The sequence below is a fragment of the Elephantulus edwardii genome, unplaced genomic scaffold, assembly GCF_000299155.1.
Source record: "Elephantulus edwardii isolate Elephantulus edwardi_28Jun2011 unplaced genomic scaffold, EleEdw1.0 scaffold00018, whole genome shotgun sequence".
In the NCBI taxonomy this organism is placed as follows: domain Eukaryota; kingdom Metazoa; phylum Chordata; class Mammalia; order Macroscelidea; family Macroscelididae; genus Elephantulus; species Elephantulus edwardii.
Genome location: NW_006399768.1, coordinates 29,620,595 through 29,635,351, shown reverse-complemented (window position 1 = coordinate 29,635,351; position 14,757 = coordinate 29,620,595). Strand labels below are relative to the sequence as shown.

The 14,757-nt window shown below is 37.6% G+C and overlaps 1 protein-coding gene across 1 annotated transcript in view; it reads left to right on the top strand.

Annotated features, from left to right (window-relative positions):
- The first annotated feature begins 8,293 nt into the window (after nt 1–8,293).
- Nucleotides 8,294–14,757, top strand: part of LOC102871292 (probable E3 ubiquitin-protein ligase TRIML2-like) — a 36,204-nt gene continuing 29,740 nt past the window's right edge. The window contains exon 1 of the mRNA XM_006882288.1: nt 8,294–8,505. Within this exon, the coding sequence (XP_006882350.1) occupies nt 8,294–8,505 (212 nt within the window). The remainder of the gene's footprint in view (nt 8,506–14,757) is intronic.

The window sequence follows — 14,757 nt, the reverse complement described above, 5'->3', positions numbered from 1 at the left end:
TACTATCATGGTTCAAGTGATGAGAGAAAGACTCCGGATGAGATATATTGATACAGTGACTAGGTCAATGGGGGTAGGTGTCTCAGAGTCAAGTGACACTGGCTCAGGACAGGGCAGGCTTCAGAGCTATATGAGGGCTTACAGAGGCTTTAGAAAAAGAACCCCAAGACATGACATTCACATTTGATCTCAGTTTACCACACATGCTTCCGTCTCAAGGGTTGGACTTAGGTCTTAAAAATTATCATCTAGGTCATTTTCCTATTTCCCAACATCTCAGCAACAAAGATTTAAAAATTCCAAATTCCCATGTTGGCCAAGAATAACTGCTAATTTTAATTCTAATTCATGCCTAAATTAGTATAGATATTACTTATACTTTTCAATATATATTGAAGCTCAACATCAAGAAGACAAAGATTCTTACCACTGGGTCAATTGGCAGCACCATGATAGATGAAGAAGAGATTGAAGTTATTAACTATCAATCTTCTTGGCACCAGTGATCAGGAAATTAAAAGATTAATTACATTAGGTAAATCTGTTATCAGTGACTTTTCCAGAGTACTGAGAAGCAACGATGTCAGTCCAGAGACTAAGGTGTACCTGATTCAGTCCATGGTCTTTGCAGTAACCTGATAGACACCAGAGAGCTGGATAATGATTAAGAATGAGAAAAGAAGAATTGATACCTTTGAGTTGTGATGCTGAAGAAGAATCTTGAACATCCCATGGACCACCAAGAAAGCAAATAGGTCTTTCTTGGAGAAAGTCAAACCAAGTCTCTCCTTGGAGGCTAGGATTTTGAAGCTTCGTCTCACATACTTTGGCCACATGGCCAGGAAAGACTGGTCCTTGGAGAAGGACTTGATGCTCAGAAGGGTGGAGGGACAATGCAGGAGAGGAAGACTCCGGATGAGATGTACTGATACAGTGACTAGGGCAATGGGGTTAGGTGTCTCAGAGTCAGTGACACTGGCTCACGACAGGGCAGGCTTCAGAGCTATTGTATATAGGGTCGCTATGAGTTGCAGGCAACTTGATGGCACAAAACAATAACAACTTGTTCTTTCTAGATCAAACATAGTTACTTCTAAGAGAAGTTAAAAGTTGTCTTTATTCTTCTAGAGAAAGTTCAGAAAATTTTGGATTTTCTGTAGAAGACAATAGAGTGATACAAGAGATGACATCCTTCAGAGGTAAATGAATAGTAAGTACATTTGAGGTTCTTCTGAATATAAATAGCCATACAATCATGAAGAGTCTTCCCCAAGCCCAAATTCATAAGTTGTAGGTCCAGTTTTACTACAGCATAAGTGTTAGTTTGTTTGGATATGAGGATCTGAACTTGAAAACAAAGCAAGTTATTGGCTGAAGGAAGCAAGTTTCATGAAGTAGCCATAAAAGTAATCGGATAGATATGACCTAAAGCCTGTGGGGCAATGGTAGCAGTGAATTATACAAAGAAACCAAACCTAGATACAATATTTAAGGACTATTTAGTTGCTCTGCCAAGGAAGTACTGGTGGCCTAGTGAGCAAGGAGTTGCAATGCAATCCAAAGGTGGTGGTGGTGGTGGTGGTTAGGTGTTATCAAGTCTAGTATGACTCATAATGACCTTATGAATGACAGCTCTGAGCCCTGGCCTATCCTGTGTTATTCTCATCATCTTAGTCATAGTTGAGCCCATTGCAGCTTTCACTGTGTCAATCCATGTAGTTAAGAGTTATCTTCTCTGAACCTTCCACCTGTGCAAGCATGATGTGTCTTTCCAAGGAGTAGCCTCTCCTATTAAAAGGTTCAAGTTTGTTAGATGAATCTTCACCATCCTTGCTTCCAAGGAACAATCTGGCTGCACTTTTGCCTAATATATGTGTGTTTGTTCTTTTGACAGTCCTTGGGATTTTCAACCTCCTTCTCCAATACCATAGTTCAAAAACATTGATTCTTTTCTTCTATCATCCTTATCAATGTCAAGTACTCAAATGCATAACAAGTTATTTAAAAGACCATGGCCTGAATCAGGCACACCTTAATCTTCAGACTGACATCATTGCTACTCAGTAATTTGGAGAGGTCCCTGTAAGCAGACTTTCCCAATGTAATATGCTTCCTGATCTCCTGACTGCTGGTATCAAGGGTGTTGCTTGTAAATCCAAATAAGATGAAATCATTGACAACTTCAATCTTTTCTCCATCTTTTATGATGTTGCCTATCAGTCTAGTAGTGAAGAATTTTTGTCTTCATGATGTTGAGATATAATCCATACTGATTACTGTAGTCTTTAATCTTCTACAGCAAGCAGTTTGAATTCACCAGTCTAAGAGAGAAAGATGGGCAATCTCCATCTATGTGACTAATGGTCTCTGAAAAGTCGCTGGAGGGTCCAACCATGAGTTAGTTCCAATTCAATGATGATGAGTTCAGAGATACTTTTCCAAGAGTTGTTGATTTTACCCTAGTGACTTCTGAGAGAATCGAAAAGTCTCTAGTTGCATCGTTGTTATGTACAGAAGCTTGGATGCAGAATTAAAGTAAACTCCATCAGTAAACTAAAGTTAGTTAAAAAAAAAAAAACAACATAGGCAGAACCTTGGAAATCTGGGGAGGGGATGTCAATTTTTTTTTTTTAATCCATAACTAGTAGCTCTGATGGCATAGTCCATGTTCTTATTAGGTGCCATTCAGTTGACTATCATTCATAGTGATCCTATGAACAATAGATCTGAACCTTGCCCTATCTTAACCCCATTCTTATCATCTCTGATATTCTGCCCATCAATTGTTACGATCATTGTGTCAGTCCATCTTGTTGACCATCTTCCTCTTTTACTGATCCTCTACCTTCCCCAGCATGACATCTTTCCCCAAGGAGTGATCCCTTCTGACAATATGCTTGAAATTTCTGAGGCCAAGTTTCATCATCCTTGCCTCTCAGGAGAACACTGATTGTACCTCCTCCAAGACAGACTTGTTTGTTCTTTTGGGAAGTCCATATGAAACAGTGGTCCTTTCGGAGTTGTAAAGCAAAGGTCACACTTCTCTGGTGCTTTGAATTCACCTTTGGTTCCTCAAGAGAATGATGAACAATCTCTTCCTGTGCAATTTACAGCTTTGAGAACCCACTGGAGGATTAGCAATGAGTCAGTTCTGACGTGATGACGGTTTTTAAGAGAGCTGAACATTAGGTTCAAAAATAGTTAAAACTGTTACAAGAATGTCAACAACTTGTTGCAATATTAGCTAAAACCTGAGCTGAAATAGTGTCAATGGTAATTAATGTTATAAAACAAAGTGTCTATGAGCGATAAATGAAAAACAAACAAACAGGACTTGTACACTTTCATTCAAATAAAAAGAGTTCTGTTCTCAAAAACTGATGGAGGATGCTAGGGGTCCTGACTTTGTAACAGTGGGTTTGTCTGGGGAAATGGGTGAGGAAAGAATAAACTATTATAAGGGGTAGGTACTGAGTTTCTCTTATAGGTGATGGGAACGTTCAGAAAGCAAGAGGATGATTGTGCAGCATGACGGATATAATGTCATCGACCTGTGTATATGAAAAAAGTGGTAACTGCTTTGTAAGATATTTCTAGCAAAAATAAGGAAAATTTCTAAAAAGCTAACTCAAATCCTATTGAAAATTAGTGAGAAGTTAGAGGAAAATAAGCATTCGGAATGCCATCATCTCAATTTCTACAATAGACATTTCTACAGGAAGGAGCTTCTGCAGAATTTGCACAAAGAAGAAAAATATTAAAACCTACAGCAAGTTGTTTTTCTTTCATGAAAACTACAACACTTTAAATTGACAGTCTTAGGGGAAGAGTTTAGAGAAAGTTGAGTTTTAGGGAAATGAATACATGGTATCTTTTAATGGCAAATTCCTACAAGGAGTTGCTCCTTTGTTAGGAAGCCATAAATTTTATTCTCCCCACCTCCCCGTTCCATAAAAATATGTCAAACATACATTTCTTTCTAGATAAAATGACATGTCAAAACTATTCTACATTTGGTTGGGGGCTATTATTCTGATCTAATAAAATAATTTTGTGTTCAAACAGAATTCTTAATCTGTTTTTGTACTCAAGATGAGATGCAATGCAGGAATTGCCTATAGAATCCATCTCTAACTTAGTTCTATTAATTTACCCCTCAGGTACCAGGAATTAGTTTATGGATCTAAGTGTGTATAGCAATTTTCTCTTGCTGTATCACAAATGTAGTAATTAAAAACAACATCCATTTGTGAGCTCAGGACCTTTTTTATAAGTCAGAAATCTAGGATGTAGTAACTGGCTAGATTCTCCACTCAGGAAGCACAGGAGGAAATAAAAGTATAAGCGGAGTTGTGTTCTCCTCTGGAGTCTCTGGTCCTCTTTCAAATCCATTCTAGTTGCTGGCAAAATTCAGTACCTTGATGTTGTGGAATTTACTGAAAGCCCACTCTCATCACTAATCTTACTGGTGTTCTTACATCAGTGCCATAAGTTGCCCCCTCCATAACTAAAGCCACCAACAGAACAATTATGTCATGTCAAATTTCTGTCACACACACACACACACACACACACACACACACACACACTCACACACCCAAACAAACCCCAAAACCCCTTACCCAGCTCTTTACAAGGGCTCATCAGATTATGTTTGGCCCATTTAAGATACTAACCCTTTTATGGTTAACTGATTTAGGAGCTTAATTACATCTGTAAAACGCTTTCACATCAGCCTCCACATCAGCTTTTGAAAGAATAACTGAGAGAAAGTATGTACCATAGGACAAGAATCTTATGTGCTTTCTCAGAATTCTACCTACCACAATATCTGTTTTATATCTGCTTGGCAGGTGAAAAATGAGCAGTCTTCTCTCACACCATTTACAGCCTCTGCAAACCCACTGGAAGGTCAGCTATGATTTGATGAGTTCCAATCATCACTTCATAACAATATTCAGGGGAGAACTTATTTATTAAAGAGAGTTTAGTTGGCATGGTGGTCCTAGTAAGTTGCTCTTCTAACCCGAAGGTGGTACTTCTCAGGCTGTTTGAACTCTCCAGAAGCTACACCAGAAAAAAATAAATACATTTTTAAAAAAGGGTCAGTCCCCTTTTGTAATCTACAATCTCTAAAAGCCAATAGAGACAAGCCGTTGTCCAAACAGAACAAAGTAACACTGCATGGTTCAAACTAAAAACGAGTGTGTCAGGGATGTATCTTTTCTCCATATCTTTTCAATCTATATGCTGATCATTCAATAGGCTGGACTTTATAAAGATAAATGTGGCATCAGGATTGGAAGAAGACTTGTCAGCAACCTGCTATGCAGATGGAACAAGCTTGCTCAATGAAAATGAGGAGGACTTGAAACACTGGCTGCCAAAAACGGACTGCAGCCTTTAATATGGATTGTATCTCAACATCAGTACAAAAAGCTCTACCACTGGGCCAGTAGGCAGCATCATGATAGAAGGAAAAAAGATTTAAATTGTTAATTATTTCATTTTGCTCGATCCACAATCAACACCCTTGGCACCACTGGTCAGAATATGAAAAGACAAGTTGCACTGGGAAAATCTACTGTCAAAGACCTCACTAGAGTGCTAACGAACAACAATGTCAGTCTAGAGACTGAGGTGTACCTGATCCAAACCATGTTGTTATTACTGTGTGCTGTCGAGTCAAGCAAGTCGTAGCTGACACTCCAGTGGGTTTTCAGAGGCAGTAACTAGCAGGAGATGAAATAGCCTATACTTCTCCTGCAAAGGAGCTGGTGGATTTGAACAACATGCCTTTGGGATTGTAACACTCTTGTTTATAATTAGGCTACTAGAACATCCAAGCGGTGTTCTTTTCAATTGTTTGCTATGCATCTGAGAGCTGGACAATGAATACGGGTAACAGAAAAGGATTAAAGACTTTGAACTCTGTGCTGGAGAAGAATTTTTAACATATTATGGGTTGCCAACATAGTAATCCTAGAGAGAGTAAGACCAGGTTGGTCCTTGGAGACAAGGATTTGAAACTTTGGGTGTATTGTTAGAGGGGACTAGACCTTGGAGAAGTACATCATTTTGGAAGGGTAGAAGGTCAACACAAGAAAGGAAGACTTTGGATAAGATGGATTGACACAGTGACTGTGGCAATGAGATCAGGTATGTAAGAGGTGATGAAGTCGGCTCAGGATAGGGCAAAGTTCAGAATCATTCCTTGTAGGGTTGCTACGAGTCATCACCAACTCAACAGATGATAACTATAACGTGATTTGGAACTGACTAGAAGGCAGAGAGTTTGATTTTTTACTTATTAGTAGAGTTCATTTCCTTTCTTTCTTTGTCTTTGAGTCAGAACCAACTGATAGCTGTCCCTCCATTGGGTTTCCAAGACTGTAAATTTCACAGCAACTTCCCTTTTTTCTCTTGCAGAGGAAGAGATTAGAGCCATCAGAGAGGCATGGCTTTTGGATTAGCAGAACAACTTCCTATGGACTAAGGCACCAGAACTCCCTCAAAAAATCCTTTGGTAGTAAAATGGTAACGCATTTAGCTAATAAATAAAATGTTGGTAGTTCAAATCTACCTAAAGATATTCTACAAAAAAACAAACAAACAAAAATTCTCAAAAAATAAAAACTAAAAAAAAAAAAAACAAACCTAGAGAACTAATAAAAAATTAAATATTTTTTTAAAAACCCAACAAGTCCTTGAACATCCTATAGAGCACAGTTCTATTAGAACACATACAGAGTCTTATGAATTATAATCAACTTGACTGTAACTGGTACCAGTCATTTATTGAAAGAATCCAATGGAGAAGGGGGCAAGAAAAAATAATTGTCTTGCAAATGTCTAAAGAGACCATAACTTGATCCACAGAGGTTTGTTGGCATCATTGGCAATGCCACCAATGATGGCAGCAGTATTTTCCTCAGGTCAGGCAAGAACAAACATTTACAAAAATGTTTTCAAAAGAAGGAACATGAAGAAAGGATGGAGAGAATGGACGAGAGGATTTTCAGGTGAGGTTCAACACTAGTGAAACTGGTTTTAACAAGAACATGTGGTAACCCTAGGGGCACAGTCCCTAGAGAGTTGTGCTGCTAGTCGAGGCTGGTGTCTCTAGCAGCTCAAATCCACCAACTGTAGGAATTTACTTGACAGCAGTGAACACAGGATGAGTGAACACAGGACAAGACTCCCTGAAGTTCTATCACTTGACTGTTTCTCCAAAGCATTGTTGTTGTCATGTGCCGTCAAGTCACCTACAACTCAATACAGCAGTTTTGAACTCTTCCCTGTCTTGAGCCTGTCTCACTATTTCAAACACACCAACCCTCATTGTCCCAATTACTGTATTAATCCATCTCATACGGGGTCTTCCTGTCCTGTGCTATCCTTCCACCCTTCCAAGCATGATGTCCTTTTCCAAGGACTGGTCTTTCTTGGGCATGTGCCCACAGTATGTGAGCCAGAGCTTCAAAATCCCATGAGAATGATTGTATGAAAGTTAATATAAATGAAGAATAATGTGAAACACAATGTATATGACCTTTGTAAGCAAATTCATTTAATGTTTTTTTTTTAAAAAATGAACAAATTATCAATTTCTTAAGCCTGAAGGCTAAATATAAATATGTCTTGCCTTCTCTCCAGGTAGTGCCAGGTCTGCAAGAATGCTTTGGGTTTCTAGATTTTTATTGTTCTAATCATCTTTGTTCTTGGCTACATCAAATGAAATAGAAGGCAGAGATAATTTTTATTCTCTGAACCATTTTTCCTTGTGTAACACAGCTAATTTCAAGGCCTCAACCCTCATCTCAGAAGATACCATCTATGGATAACCCCTTTTAGAGGGAAAAAATGAATTCTTCATATCCTATCTTGAACTATTCATATAAGATCTTTCAGATCGGATTCTTGGTGCAATTACTGCACTAGACTTTATTACAAGTAATAAAAAAGCAAAACAACCCCACAAACAAAAACCCACCAAACCCCAAAGTAATGGGGTAGATTCTTCCCCCGCCCCCAATTTGTTTGCTCTCTGGTGAGGACAATGGGCTCGAGGTCTCAAACTCCTTTTTCTTTTTTTCCTGACGTATTTATCTTCTGTATTGTGGATTATTTCATGGCTCAGATGGCTGCTGGAAACTTTGCTATCACATTCACAGTGAAGGTAAGTACAAAAGGAGAAGTACATGCCAACTTATGTATTTCTTACAAATTCCATAGAATTTTTACTTATAGTCCCATTGGCTGGATCACAATAACATGTTTTTAAGGTGTATACATGGCAGTTGGATTTCTAAAAACGAGTCCTTGTATTACTGTGTCCTCAGGTATAAAAAGTGTAGTTAGCAAAGGCATGAAGCAGGATGTGGAGGATCATCAAGAAAGATTGTATTGTTCTGGCATCACAGGAACGCAGAATTACACCTCTGGGACACATAATCGGGAGGTGATTATGGGAGAGGAAAATGAATGGGCAATAGAATCTGTAAGGTATCCATTGGAAGAAAGAATGGGCTCTTACCCAAAGAAGTATTTATATCTGTTGTAAAGTGTTTGTGATGAACAGTCCTATGATTTCTGTAATCTCAATTCTTTGGTATGAGTTCCTTACTCAACATGTATTATAAAGCATGTAGGCATTTTACTAGATTGTGACTGGGGGACTATTTCATTTTAGGATTCTGTAAGGGACAGCCCTTTGCTTTGTTTACCAGTCTTGTCATCAGAACCTCTGTCCTATCTTCTCTGCTTGTCTCCACATTGAAAATGAAGATTCTGTACCATTAACTGTCCAGTATCAAAACTTTAAAAAAGGAAAGCATCTTCTTACCCATTTTAAGAAAAGTAGAGATAAGGAGTCACAGAGCTTCCAAGGAAATGAATAGAATGAGAGATATAATGTAGATTTGGCTGCCTTTCCAAGGAGTTTATAATTATAATGGATGCTGAAATAGTTATATTCAAAAATGTAATATTTTAAATTTTTAACTGATAACTGGATTTAGTCTAATAAAGGCAGACAATGTGATGCTAAACACTGTGACTGATGCATGAAATGCAATAATGGTTACCCATGGTAGACAGTGTTTGGTGGAGCTTCCCAATTAAAACAATCTTGGAAGCAAGAGTGGCCTCCACTTCTGAAATAGCTTGCCTCTGGAAACTCTATGAACTTGGAGAAATGATGAAAGTTATAAAAGTGTTCGTCTTTCATTCATAGGGTCACTATGATTCATCTACAACTTAACAGCACCTAACAATATGTCTTAAAAAAACACTGATGAAACTAACATTAATTTATTCTTATAATACATTCAAGTATTAGAAATATTAACTTATCACTTATCAGAAAAGATTAAGACCAAACATTTAGGTAGGCATGTATACTATTGAAAAGGATATGAATATTAAGATTTAGAGTCCCTAAATAAAACTGGAGAACTCTGATACCACAGTCCAGAGTTAGTTACATGAGAAACACAAAGGCCCTGTATCAGAGTGGTTTGAATATACCAGCAACTCCTGACTAGAAAGAGGGGCACTCTGTTCCTGTTATGATTTACAGCCTTGGAAACTTAATTGATGGGAGCTATGAGTCAGAGCTGACTCAACAGCGATGGACTTGAGTTTAAGCACAAACCTGAGATCAATATATATAACCCATAGATGTTTCTGCTAAGTTAATTATCTCTAATTTTGGACCATTACTTTGAAGAGATGTGACTATCAAGAATTATTATTTTTCTTGGAAAAATAACACTAAGAATGACAATTTATTTTTTTTTGGTTTTTACCACACACATACAAAGATGAAGAAGTATAACCCAGATAAATGGCTAGATCTGAAAACGGAGGCCTTTAAATTACTGTGGCTTGAGAGCGGAAGAAATGAAGGGACAATTATGAGTGGATGAGGCATTAAGTGGTACAGTAATGTAGAGAGATGTGTGGCTAACCTAAAGGGAGTGTCTGTCTGGAGGTTTGAGTCCATTGGCAGCTCTGAAGGAGAAAGACGGAGACTCTCTCCTCATGCAGTTTATAGCCTCCAAGAAAATTTGCTGAAAGGGAATCTATGAGTTTTTCCTACTTGAGGGCAATGAGATGATGATGATAATGATGAAGGTAATTATGCTTGTAAAGAATTTTGCCTAAAGAGATAAATCTGTACATTTTTTTATTAGCTTGCTTTTAACGTATAACTTTCAATTATTTTTTATATCTTCAATTTTTTATTATTAGAAATGTTAATGTTGTTAAGTGCCATCAAATCTTCTATGCCTCATCAGCAAATCAGAAGTTTGCTCTTATCCTGCACAATCTTCATGATGTCTGTTATGCTTAATTGAGCTTTTGTACCAAGAAGAGTTGTATCGTCTTTCAGGAAGAGGATTGAGTATCTAAATTGTACAGATAATGTACATTATATATTATAGTAGTTTTTATGTGCATTGAGTCCCTTCCAACTCATAGCAACCTTATGTATAATAGCTCTGAAACCTGCCCTGTCCTGCACCAGTCTCACTGTCTCTGATATGTCTAACCCGATTCCCTCAATTACTGTATCAATGCATCTCATCCAGGGTTTTCCCTCTCCTGTTCTGTCCCTCCACTCTTCTAAGCATGATGTCTTTCTCCAAGGACTGGTCCCTCAAAGTACGTGAGATATTCACCTCTAAGTAGCAGCTTGGTTTTGCACTCTCCAAAGAGACTTCTTTGTTCTCTTGGCAGCACATGGTATGTTCAATACTCTTTTTCAGCACCACAACTCAAAAGTATCGATCCTTCTTTGTCATGAGGCTATGTAAAAAAAAAACAATAAAAGCCACTGCCCTTGAGTTGATTTTTTGGGCTCTTAAGTAGAATTGCTCCTTACAGATTTGAAAGTTGTAAAAAGAAATAAATAATAAAATGTGGTTTCGGTGAAAGTTTACAAACCATATTGGTTTTTGAAGCATTCATCATATAAATTTTGTTTTAGGACATTAAAAAATTCTAATAGGTATCCATATTGGCAAAGTGGAGGTAAAATTATCTCTCTATGCAGATGATGTGAGAGTATACTTAGAAAACCTAAAGACTCAGCAAGAAAACTATTGGACATAGTTGACTAATTCAGAAAAGTAGCAGGATAAAGGATCAACATACAAAAATCAGTTGGATTTCTCCACAGTGACAAAGAGAACACAGAGCTGGAGCTAAGAAAAACAATACCATTTACAATAGTTAATCACAAGATAAAATATTTGGAAGTAAATATAACTAGAAGCACAAAAGATCTTTTCCAAGAAAATTACAAAACATTACTGCAAGAAAAAAAAAAGAGACCTGGAGAAGTGAAAGAATATCCCTTGCTCATGGATAGAGAGACTCAATATTGTGAAAATGGCAATACTACCAAAGGCAATTTTACACGTTCAATACAATCCCAATACAAATAGTAATCCCATTCTTCAACAAGATAGAAAAACCAATCTCCATTTTCATTCGGAATGGAAAGAAGCCCCGAATAAGCAGAGTACTCCTTAAAAATAGAAAAAAGGTAGGAGGCATCTCACTTCCTGATTTAAAATCCTACTACACTGCCATAGTAGTTAAGACAGCATGGTACTGGTACAATGACAGACACATAGATCAATGGAATAGACTTGAGAACCTGGAAATCAGCCCATCTGTTTATGGTCAACTGATTTTTGACAAGGAGATGAAATCAGTTTAGTGGGAAACAACAGTCTTTTTAACAAATGGTGTTGGAAAATTGGAAAACTATCTGCAGAAGACTTAAGCAATATCCACACCTCACTCCATATACAAAAACCAGCTCAAGGTGGATCATGGACCTAGGACTAAACCCAAGGACTATAAACTTCATTAAAGGAAAGCTTGGAAGAACTTTAGTAGTCCTAATCCACAATGTAAACAGTCTCCCAAGTATCCTGATAAATCTACAACCAGGAGAAGAGAGTATAGATGAATGGGATCACCTAAGAATCAAATTCCTATGCACATCCAAAAACTTCTCCAACAGGGTAAAAAGGGAAGCCAGACTGGGAAAAAATGTTTGGTAATGCCATGTCAGATAAGGGACTTATATCTAGAATTTATAAAATACTTGAGCACAAAAACAAGATAAAGGTAAAAAATCCAGTAGAAAAATGGGCACGGGATGTGAACAGACACTTCATCAAAGAAGACATTCAGATGGCCAAACAAGCACATGAAGAAATGTTCAAAATCCCTAGATCGAAGAGAGATGCAAATCAAGACAACTATGAGATATCATGTCACCCCAGTAAGACTAGCAAAATTTAACCGAATAGCAAGCAACAAATGCTGGCGAGGTTGTGGAGAGACTGGAACCCTTATTTACTGTTGGTGGAAGTGTAAAATGGTGCAACCACTGTGGAAAGGGATGTGGTGCTTTCTCAGAAAGTTGCAAATAGAGATACCATTTGACCCAGCAATTCCACTACCGGGAACATACCCTAAAGAGACCATAACCAACATCCAAGCAGATATATGCACACCCATGTTTATCATGGCTTTGTTCACAATAGCAAGGAGTTGGAAACAGCCCAAGTGCCCATCAACAAAGGAATGGATAGAGAAGCTGTGGTATATTCACACAATGGAATACTATGCTGCATTGAAAAATAAGGAACTCACAATATTATTGAAAATGGGTGACCCTGGAGGACATTATGCTGAGTGAAATATCTCAGTTATGAAAGGACAAATACTGCATGCTGCCACTGTTGTAGAATGAGACTGACATTAGAGTTGGGGTAAGACTGAGAAAAACTGGATAAATTATGTATACTGTATTGAAGCCAATGAGGGAGAGAACAGTTTAAAAGTAATATATTTTATTATAATAAGAGTTCAGAGTGAGGGTTGCGGAGTGGAGTATACTCGGGATGAGGGTCAGGGGTGGGGGGTTGTATACCAATGAAGGAGTTTTTCTTTGGCTTTTCAAAGAGAAGAGCAAACTGGGGGTGGGGGTGGGGTGGGCAGGGAGAAAAGTGCAACAATGAATAAATGGAAATCCAAAATCTTTTTAAAAATTTTAAAATTTTTGTTCCTCTCTCCCTTCTTGGTAGCCATACTAAAATGATTCTATGTATAAAACTTTCTTTAGCTTTTACACTAGTGGTATTATATAATATTTGTCCTTTTGTAACTGATTTTTTTTCTAATTGACTCAAAATAATGTCCTTTTGTGATTGGCTTATTTCACTCAACATAATGCCCTCCATATATATTCATTCATCCATGTTATACAGAGTTTCAAGAATACTTCATTATTTTTCAATGTTGAATAGTAGTAACCACTGTATGAACATACAAACAACTATAAAGATCATCAGAAGAAAGACAAACTTAGAAGGCCTAACCTATAGCATAAGTAAACATAAACATTTTAAACATAAAAAAAATCAACAACTGAAAAAAAATTAACAACTGGCAAATGATAAACTAAATTAATGTTATCTGCTGTTGACTCAAAATTGAATCATAGCTAGCCCTTCAGCTGGTTCTCAGAGGCTACAAATTGCAGAGGAGGAGACTGCTCATCTTTCTCCCTCTGTTGAATCTCTCTCTCCTGAATCAGACACACCTAAATCCTCAAACTGACATTATTAGTCTTCAATTATTTGCAGAGATCTCTGATTGCCAATTTTCCCCAGTACGATACGTCTTCTGATTTTATGACTGCTGGTACCAAGAATGTTGATTATAGATCCAAGTAAGATGAAATCACTGACAACTTCAATCTTTACTGCATCTGTCATGATGTTTCCTATAGATCCGGTAGTAAGAATTTTTGTGTTCTTGACTTTGGGATATAATCCGCATTGAAAGCTGTTTTATTTTTTGTGGGTTTTTTTGGGGGAGGGTTGTGTGGTTTGGGTTGGGTTTTTTTTATGGTTTTTTGTTTTGTTTGTTTAATCTTCTGCAGCAATTACTTCAAGTACTCCTCATTTTCAGCAAGCAAGGTCATGTCATCTGCATAACACAAGTTATTGATAAGGCTTGCTTCAATCCTGATGACACATTCTTCTTCATAGAGTCCACCTTCTTAAATAATTTACTCAGCATATAGATTGAATAATAATGGGGAAAGGATATAACCCTGGAACATACCTATCTTAATTTAAACCAGGTAGTGTTTCCTGCTCTGTTTGCACAATAGCCTCTTGGTCTAGGTATAGCTTTTATAAGGACAGAATTAAATGTTCTGGAACTTCCATTCTTCTCAGTATTAACCGTGACTTGTTGTGATCTACAGTCAATAAAGCATAAATAGACACTCTTCTGTTATTCTTAACTTTTAGACAGGATCCATCTGATATGAGCAATGTTATTCCCTGTACCATGGCCTCTTTTAAATGCTGCTTGAATTTCTGTCAGTTCCCTGATCTTAAGCAAGAAAGTCTGCTGTTAAGGACCTCTCTAAAGTACTCAAGAGCTACGGTGTGTCTCTGGAGGCTAAGGTGAGTCTGATACAGGCCATGGTCTTTGCAATTACTTGTTATGCATCAGAGCTAGACAATGACTAAGGAGGATAGAAGGAGAATTGATGCCTTTGAGCTGTGGTGCTGGAGAAGACTCGGGAGAACATTATGCTGAGTGAAATATCCCAGTCACAAAAAGACAAATATTGCATGGTGCCACTGTTGTAGAAGGGGACTGTCCTTGGGGTTGGGGAGAGACTGAGTAAGATGGGTTCAGTAATGTATACTG